Source organism: Asparagus officinalis, unplaced genomic scaffold (assembly GCF_001876935.1).
Source record: "Asparagus officinalis unplaced genomic scaffold, Aspof.V1 AsparagusV1_Un608, whole genome shotgun sequence".
Lineage (NCBI taxonomy): Eukaryota > Viridiplantae > Streptophyta > Magnoliopsida > Asparagales > Asparagaceae > Asparagus > Asparagus officinalis.
The window spans coordinates 4998-15069 of NW_017972870.1; the positions used below are offsets into that span (position 1 = coordinate 4998).

The 10072-nt window shown below is 36.4% G+C and overlaps 1 protein-coding gene across 2 annotated transcripts in view; it reads right to left on the bottom strand.

The window, feature by feature from the left end:
• Positions 1–3682, bottom strand: part of LOC109827996 (TBC1 domain family member 15-like) — a 6334-nt gene extending 2652 nt beyond the window's left edge. Inside the window, exons 1-3 of one of the 2 annotated variants that reach the window (XM_020395021.1) lie at positions 3421–3682; positions 3185–3302; positions 1420–1491 (exon numbers count right to left, since the gene is read on the bottom strand). In XM_020395021.1, coding sequence (XP_020250610.1) covers positions 1420–1491; positions 3185–3289 — 177 coding nt within the window. In that variant the 5' untranslated portion in view covers positions 3290–3302; positions 3421–3682. Of the gene's footprint in view, positions 1–1395; positions 1492–3184; positions 3303–3420 lie in introns of both variants that reach the window. The other variant, XM_020395020.1, reaches the window with a different exon arrangement.
• Between the last annotated feature and the right edge of the window lie 6390 nt (positions 3683–10072).

A 10072-nucleotide genomic window follows, 5' to 3' on the forward strand; every position in this document is an offset into this window, starting at 1 on the left:
GTCTTGAGATAATCATATGGATACGCCATAGACTCAGAAACTGCCATCAAGCTCCTTCAAGTTTTCTACATGTTTGCTGTTTGAATGACGATGATACGCTAGCACAGGTGGAGGTTTCTGTTCAACTCAAAAATACAGTGATCTTTCTTGTTCTGAGAAGGAAAGATGATTAAAAATGAGTAGCTTGAATGCAAACGGGAGATTTGATTAACTGTGGTTGACATCGCAAGTAGATACACAGTTGAATCAAATGCAATGCCGTTGCAGGCAATAATCAATAATTCAATAGCATCCGGTTCGCCTGTTACCATCCTCCAAACTTCCAAGAGTTTGGTTTACAAAATAAAAGACATGTCAAAAAGGCTTTTAACTTCCATACTTGCTTCTTATGATGATGAATTGAACACTGAAAACATGCTATGCAACTTGAACCAAGGAAAAAAGATTATATATGATTGAAATGCAGCAACGTGAGTGAAGGGAGGGAGGGAGGGAGGAAGGGAGGGAAACTTATGATGGTATATGGAATCAGACAGCCAGCAAAGAGGTCAAGGTGCATAAAAGGGCATGCGAGGGAGTGAAACTGGAAGCATGCATATAACAACGAGTGGAAGGATATAACAAAAGGCAGTTGGAATGTTTAAAAGAGCATGGGAGGGAGTGAAACCGGAAGCATGTGACTTACACCAGACTCCAACTGATATGGTTGCAATGTTTAAAATTAACACCGAGAGGGCCTCATAAGAAAAAGGCAGTTGGACTTCAATTTGATAACTAGGAAAAATGAGGTCATGATAGATAGCATGGACGTAACATAGTAAGGAGTTGAAAGATATAGCAAGAGTAGAAGTGAGCTTAGAAGGGACAAAAAGAAAGAAACAAAGCATAAAGTTATGTCTTTAGCTATGGATTGGAAGGTGAAGTTTGATAAGAAATTGTTGAGTACAAGGTTGAACAACTTATTTACAACACAAAGAGCTAATTGCAATCCTATGCTAAATTTCAATATAGCATCCGACTTATATCACTAATGGGAAGCATGAAGTTAATCAGGTTGATCGTAAAACACATCTACATGTGAGAATTTGTGCTGCCTCTATAAAGTCATAAAGCAGATTTAACTTCAGGTAGAACTCTGTACATGGAAACCTTATTTTCAGTACTGAACTATCCATGAAATTGAAGTCTCATAATCTAATAACACCCTTTATTTTTCCTAACATTTTACTTTTATGATATATTGTGTGAACAGATAACCAAAAAAATTAGACATTGTTATCCTCTACAGCATATAGATCATAGGTTAACACAATAATGATTTTTGAGTCATCAAAATATTTAAAGCAGTTCTACTGACAACAGTAACTTCTAATCATTCAGTTGCAAGCTTCATACCCCTCGTTGTATCCGACTAATTACCGTGGCTATATCCAAATGGCCATCCTCAGAGAACAAAGCATGCCATCTTCTTGTACTGAGAGTTCTTCCAGTCTGAAAAAAGCAAATGTTTTAGTTCACATTACCTAATAAAGAAATGTCTTAGAAATTAGAAGTACCATGTGATTTTGCAATCAGGAACACTGTAATGATATTTCAGTTTATTTGGGAGAATGCATTGTGCAAAAGGATGCCAATGCAGGTGATATTAATACAATACAACTCATCTTCGGTCATGAGTCGTGACATAGATTTGGAGGAAATGTGAATACATGTAATCAATGGAAGGAAGCCCGAAGTTTGTAGGCATCCAAATCTTAGCCTGATCAATACACGACTGGACACTAAATCAGTACTCAATATAAGGTTATTTCATGATGCTTGATTACATTCTAATTAAAGAAGCTATCCTTGTAGATAACAAGTTTCAATGTGGTTTCAATGTTTCATTTATTCTACAAATGAATAATGTTTTAGAGAGCATGTTGATTTGTACTTTCATGTCGCTCTTTATAGTCTATGTTATTATCCATTTAATACCTCATATACTAGATGAGATTCAATGTGAACATATTATAGATCTGGGTTTCCTCTCTCTAACAGCTTGCTTTAGGAATGAATTCTTCAAGATCTCTGTCTCGCTTTTAGGGGTGAATTCTTCAAGATCTCTGTCTAATGGTATCAGAGCCATCCCCATGTTTCCCAGTTGCAAGCGAGCGACATTGTTTGTACACCAAATTGCAATGTTTCCCATGGCTAGTCTACTGCAAATATTTGGGTTTCTACCCAAATCTCAAAATGAGGTAGATAAATGCATGTTGACCATGGAAGGTTAAAAGGTGCATGCATTGGAAGCTTAAAGGTTGCTCTTGGAAATTGCCAAGAGTATTAATTGGTCAATAGAAATAGTAAAGGAGAAAGACTGTAAAAAGGGATATGTTAGTATTGCTGAGCTGGAGGATTCTCTTAGAACTCTTGAGTAATAGGTGTTCTCAGATTCTTTGAGTGATGCGGTGTATGATGGTCTCTTGGAGCTCTTGAGTGATCGGTATTCGCAGGTTCCTTGAGAGATATGAGATGTGTGAGGGTTTTCAAGTATAATGGTGCAAAACTTGTATCACTTGTATCAATTGTGTTGGTTATATTGGTTTGTGAAGATAGCGGATGAGAGACCGTGGATGTAGGCAAGTTTGGCCAAACCACGTAAAGAACTCTTAGTGTTCTTTTGTTGTCTGCACTCCTTATTGTGTGCAGTTATTTGTGTGCCCCATGATCCCCAACACAAGTGATACAAACAATACAAGCAATGTTTGCCCACCACTAGTCTACTGCAAAGCCAAATCAGTGATGGCGGTATTGCAATTCTGGCCAGCTATTCTAGTTCAAACCTTAGCTCGCATGAGCATCGAGGTTGCAGAAGCATAGTGGTGTATTAGGATTCATTTAGTTCACATTCTCTAATAATACAGATTTGTGTTCTTTCCAGCAGCTCGCTTTAGGGGAGAGTCCAACATTCTAGCAGTAATTTTGCAGTATGTAGTGAGTAGTACGCACTCCTATTCATATGTGTGTGTGTGTGCATACGTATATGTATGTATGAGGTATTCACAGCGGTCTTTCATTGATTACGGTTCCATTTCATGATTCTCAGCAGTTATATTTGAATAAAAAATTCACAATTATTACCTAAACTAACAAATTACGGAAAAGTTCACTAAGAAAAACCTAACAAATTCAGGAAACTGACCCTGGGCTTGAAATGGGTCTTGGGAACATCATCTTTGCACTCGGGCCGAATCGCATAGTAGGCATCAGGATCCCAAGGCTCTGCAACCCTCGTACAACAATCCATTCTTCAAAATTCCCTGCAAAAAAAAAGTAATTTTTTTTTCCTTTTTTAAGAATAATGTATATCAACAAACCTAAATCCTCCCCTTCTTAGCTTTTCCTATTCGATTGAAGAAATGAGAGAGTGATTATTACCTTCGGAGAGCGAGGGCGCGTCAAATCGATGATTTCGACAAGATGACGGCGTCGATTGGGTAGAGGAAGGGGAATTTAAGGTTAGGGTTTAGTTTAGAATTTGGGCGAAAAAGGGAATGAATAATAACGAACTAATCTTCGATACTCAAATTGAGAGAACGAAATGCTATTGATATTGACATGAATTGGAGTTGTAGCGCTCGTATCTGTCGTTTGTTGTGTTTTCTTTTAACGGTTGATTTTGGACAGCAAATTTTTGTTTGGATGCTGCCTGGCGCTTTAATGAAAATATTTAAATTGAATCGTTTAGGTAAAAGGTTATACTTTAGGCTAAATTTCATATGAGTATCTTTAGAAGGACCATGATATTTTTTAAATGATTTTTTTTTCGTTATTGAAAAAAAAAACTTCCTTTTTTTTTACTAGACATGTTATAATATTAATTTAACAGTTGATTTCAATATGGTATTATTTTATATAGAAAAATAACCAAATTGATATACTTAGTAGTTAAAAAAATATACTATTACAAGTGAAATAAAAATAACCACATTGCAAACATGATCCTAGTAAAAGTGCCACTTTGGTAATTTAGTCGTTTAATTAGGACTCACTCTTGTGAGAATAACATATAGGGGAAATTGCTTGTAGCCCCCAATTTCACTATAAGGGTTTTACCCCCTCCCAAGACTTTTTCAACGCTCTCAAAACTCCCAAAAGCAAACACATAATTACCTGAGCCCCTAAAACACAAAACCCAAGAGTTAAAAAACATGTGAAGACTACAATACCCTTTCTCTCTCTTTTTTTCATGATGTTACTGTGATGATTTAAAATGGGTTTTTTTGGGGGGGGACATACTAGTTCCCTCCAAAATTTTCTGATGGCGTCAACATCGGCGGTAATACTTTTCCGACGTTTGTTCATGAGGCGAAGAAAAATTCATGGGAAAACTAGTATTTTTCGGCGGAATGTTTGTAAGGAAACGGCGGGAAAGTTTCACCGTCGGGAAGAAAATGGCGTTCGTTCATCGGCGGAATACTTGTAAGGAAATTGATGACTTGAAATTAAAATAGAGTATGTAAATTTATATATTATTGCTATTTCACGGTAATAAATTTGTTGTTAAGCTTATGAGTTTGTGGTGACGGAAGGTTACATGTTGGTTTTGAAGGTTACGTGTTGGTTGTGAAGGATACGCGTCTGCTGTGAAGGTGTTACGTGTTTGTTGTGAAGGATATGTGTTGGTTGTGAAGATTACACGTTGGTTATGAAGGATATGCGTTGGTTGTGAAGGTGTTACAGTTTGGTTATTAAGGTTACGGATCGATTGTTAAGGTTAAAGATTTGTTATTAAGGTTATTGGTCGGTTGTTAAGGTTACTGGTCGGTTGTTAAGGTTACGGGTTAGTTATTAAGGTTACGGGTTAGTTATTAAGGTTACGGGTTAGTTGTTAAAGTTATGGGTCGATTATTAAGGTTACGGGTCGATTGTTAAGGTTATGGGTCGGTTGTTAATGTTACGGGTTGGTTGTGAACCTTGGTAACTTGATATATGAATTTTTATATTTTATTGTTATTTCACGGTAATAAATTTGTTGTTAAGCTTATGGAGTTGGTGGTGAATGGGAGGTTACATGTTGGTTTTGAAGGTTACGAGTTGATTGTGAAGGATAAACGTCGGTTGTGAAGGTGTTACGGGTTGGTTGTTAAGGTTAGGGGTCGATTGTTAATGTTAAGGGTGGTTGTTAAGGTTACGATCGGTTGTTAAGGTTACGGGTCGGTTATTAAGGTTAGGGTCGATTGTGAAGGTTACGCGTTGGTTGTTAAGGTTACGGGTTAGTTGTTAAGGTTACGGGTTGGTTGTTAAGGTTACGGGTCGGTTGTTAAGGTTACAGGTCGGTTGTTAAGGTTACCGAGGTTCACAACCAACCCGTGACATTAACAATCGACCCGTAACATTAACAATCAATCTGTAATCTTAACAACCAACGTGTACCATTCACAACGCGTAACCTTAACAACCGACCCAAACCTTAACAACCGACCCGTAACCTTAATAACCAACCCGTAACCTTAACAACCGACCCGTAACCTTAACAACCAACCCGTAACACCTTAAAAACTGAGCCTTTAATTCATCACCAAAATAGCTATGTCAGCACCAAAGTTTTTACTCAAAAATTTGAACTCCCGCTTCCCCCTTCATTCATAAACTTGAAACCAAAAAAGCCAAAGTAAAAGACAACAAATTTAACTATATACAGTCGCACTAAGTTCTAAGAAGGGGGAAAAGGGAAAAAGAAAACCAAATTAAAACGACGCTGATGGTGGCTCATTGAGATCGAACGACAGTCCCCTCCCACCGACACTCTCGGCCTCCTGCCTCCGGGCCCCAGGCGGTATGGGGCCTACGGGCCAGCTGATCTGGTAAGGTTGCAGGTTGAGATCTAGCGACACCGGCATCGACATTGAAGGCGGCGGCGGCGGATTTACGCAGAGATGGGGTAGGAAATCATCACAGATAAAAAAAGAGAAAGAGAGAAAGGGTATTATGGTCTTTACATGTTTAAAACTCTTGGGTTTTGTATTTTTAGGGTTTAGAGAATAATGGGTTTACTTTTACGTCTCGTTTGGTACACGAGAATGGAGTCAAGTGAGAATGGAAAAAATGTAGGAATGGAATGGAATAAATGTAGGAATGGAATGCACATTCTCATTCTCATGTTTGGGCGCGTCTAGAGAATGAAATGAGAATAACAATCTTATTCTCATTTCCATGTTTGGTATCATTTGTTCACAAGTGAGAATAAAATTTAATTTTCTAATAATGCCCTTACAAAAACATAGAATTTTTACAACATAAAAATATTTTAAAAATAACTAAATAATTCATTTTTTTAGAAAAATAAGTTTTATAGAAATGATATTTTTTTCTTATAGAAATAAATTTTTAGTTGATAGTCATATTTTGGTACACCGCCTTAGCAACAATTTCGGACTTTTGGCTTACTAATTGAAAAATAATTTTTATAGAAATTATTTTTGATTATAAATAATTATAATTCCATATTTCTAACTTCTAATGCTACATGTCTATTATTTGTAGGAGCAGCTAATGCTACTAGCATCACTGTGCACAAAAGTATACAATAGACTGAATTCCATATGCATGCATGCTACATGATTTACGACTGAATTCCATGTGCATGCATGAAGAGAGATATCAGAAGAAAACACTAAAATTCGAAGGATTAGTGTTAGACCCTAGAGGAGGGTGATTAGGGTCTTATGCTAATCTAATCCGATTTTAAGCCAATTAAAACTTATTAACAAGTTATCCTAGCAAGTATGAAATATAACAATATATATGAGCTAGGATAAGCAATATGAATAACAAGATATATCCTAACAAAGAGATATAGGTAATATATGTGCAAGGATATATAAACAATACAAGGGTAAATAATCTAAACTAGATAGTGGACAAACTAAATAGTGAGACAATGGTGAAATGAGCAATGAGCACAAATAAGAATAAACGCCAAGGCACACACAAACACAATCAAATGATCACGGAGTTCGGACCTTCCGTCTTACGTCTCCGTTCCCCACTCCCGGGGAGAAATCCACTATCACGATCGGGTTTTCTACGCTCACCCGAATAACGTTTACAACCACACTATGTCGGTTTTCAACGTTCACCAATCAACGTTCACAATCACTCACAGTGTCGGTTTTTAACGCTCACCGAACAACATATACACTCACACTCACAATGTCGGTTTTCAACATTCACCGATCAACGTCCACTCCTCACACTCGGTTTTCTAGCTAACCGAAAACTTTACAATCTCACCCGATCAACGTCCACTCCTCACACTCGGTTTTCTAGCTAACCGAAAACTTTACAATCTCACAATTGTAATAAATAATAATTTTGTTCTCTACAATAGATGAGAACTCAATATAGCTCACTCTCAATTGTTACAACTCCCCACAACCCAAATTATATTATGAATGTAAATACAATAAGCTTAATGGTTGTGTGTGTAAGCAATGAGAAAATAAAATCAAATCTAAACTCAATATAAAAACTAGCTTTAAAGAATGATAATCAAATAACTAAGCAACATGTAAAGCTAGATAGAGTTTAGAAAACTTCTCCAATAAATGACAAGAGAGAGAGAGATGGATTTGAAGCTCAAATATCAATGAATTGATCTCCACTTCCTCTTGTAGAATTCTTCACAAACCAAACCCTTAAACAAACTTAAAACCAAACTTAAACTCTTTTAAAACTTGTTTTAAAACATTTCTAGGGTTAGGTTGAGAACTGATATCAATGGAGTATTTATAGCCTCCCAAAAACTCAGCCAAGAACCCCAAACAAAAGACCAAAATCCCCAAACAACGGCTGCAGAAAATAGCCGTTGGGAATGACAAGACAGTGCGGCGGTCGACCGCGAGCAACTAAATAGCAAAGGTAGGGCTCTGGACAACTGACGGTCGACCACGACGGTCGACCACGAAACTCTCTGGACAGCGTACGGTCGACCGCCACGGTCGATCGCGAGCCATAAAAGAACATAGAGAGTTTCTGGACTCTCGGCGGTCGACCGCAAACTGACACAATGAAAAAACTGTTTTTGAGACTTTTATAAATATGTTAAAAAATAACAAATAAAGTCCAAAAATAATGAAACTTTGGGGAATGTAAATGAACATATTACAAAAAGAATTTTCCAAATTGCATTTCCTATTTGTGAAAAATCATCATTTTGAAAAATAGTCCAAAACATGAAAATGTGAACATATGAGTTTTGACATTTTAGCTTAACCATGTTTTGAAACAATACAAAATAATTTTGTAGACTTAAAGAAAGATATAAACTATTGTTATGAAGCCTATAAACAATGAATATAGTATTTTCACAAATACAATAGAAAATGAAACATATGAGTATGTATATGAAAATATATTTGTTTCATATCTAAGTAGTTAAACCAAATCACAAAAGTAAATATAAAATATGTAATTTCATATTTATCGACATAAAAACCAAAACTTGTGTTGTATATATATATGACTACATATATATACAAGGAAACCAATAAAATGTGTGTGTATATGATATTAAGCTTAACGTACTTAACACACATAATATAACACCTAAACTAAAGTTACCCAAGCTTGATCTTGATCTTCATTGTAGCTCAACTTGGTAAACTTGGATGAAGCTTGTAATTGGATCTTTAACTTGAATTGTATAGCTTCACACCGACATTCCGCCAACCTCCATTGGATATGATCGTTGAAGTACAATTTCATCCATCCTCCAACTCGTTGTTTGCCTAGAATAAATACGAAAACACAAACACTAGACAAACAACATTAGAAGTAAATTATTTGTTAAACATCATCAAAACAAGAAGGCCAACAATTAGCACTTTTAGTCTGTATATAAAGTTTCTATGAAATTTCAAATGCACTTTTAATTTTCAAAAATTTGATTAGGAATAGAAAACATGTTAACCTAGAAAGTTTGAAGAAACAGAAAACATGTTAACCTCTAATTAAAACATAAAGTTTTAATCTCATTAATTAAGCACATTATTTCTTGTTGTGAATGCTTGAAAAAATTACTGAAAAGATTTGGCATATATGCTTCAATGGAATTTCAAATCATACATCCCAAGATAAAATATTTACTAACCTAGTTACCAACAGATTACGCAATCGAGTCCCAAAAGATAAAAAGTTACTGTAAAGATTATGTAAAGATTAGCCACACATACATATTTTAAAAAGAAATAATGGTTACCTAACCGAGTCGCGTCGAGTCAAAGATGAGATTTTTGTCTACTGCAGACGCGATGGAACTAGGACAAAGCCGAACAAATAATAGTATTTTAATATTTTACATCTATTTTTATATTTGTACGAATAGGTAATGATATTATTTCTATACAAATAATTTTTCATATGAGAATTTATATCTATTCGTATCTTTTAAGGAGGGTATAATTGTAAATTATTTGATTATTTTATTCTCACTTAAGTGGGAATATCAATTCATTGCTAAATGGTTGAGAATGACAATTCCCACATAAAGTGAGAATTGATAAAAAAAATAAAAGTAGCAATTCTAACGTCTAAAAACACATCGTGTTTGGTACGCATGAATAAAGAGTTGGAATTGCATTCCATTCTCACTCATTTCCGAGTACCAAACGAGGCGTTAGAGGTTTTGGTGTAGAATTGGCAGCAGAATTGGATTTCAGGCTCAGGATTCAGATTGACAGGGTGGCGGTCGACCGGTGCGGTCGACCGCTTTCGTGCACATTGGTTACTGGGCATCAGGATTGGTGGCGATCGACCGGTCCGGTCGACCGCAGATGTTTCTGCTCTGGTGGCGGTCGACCGGCGCGGTCGACCACCGAACTCTCTGGATTGTTGGATCAGCCGCTGGTTAGCAGCCATTGAGGGTGAGTTCTTGGGCTTCTATTGTTGGAGCAATTGGGAGAGATCAAGAGTGATTTGTTGAGGGTTTTGGTGAGAGATTTGTAACCCTAGTTGTATCCCATTGATTTCAAATAGTAAAAACTCCCCCTTCCTTGCCCCATGGATGTAGGCATCTCGCCGAACCACG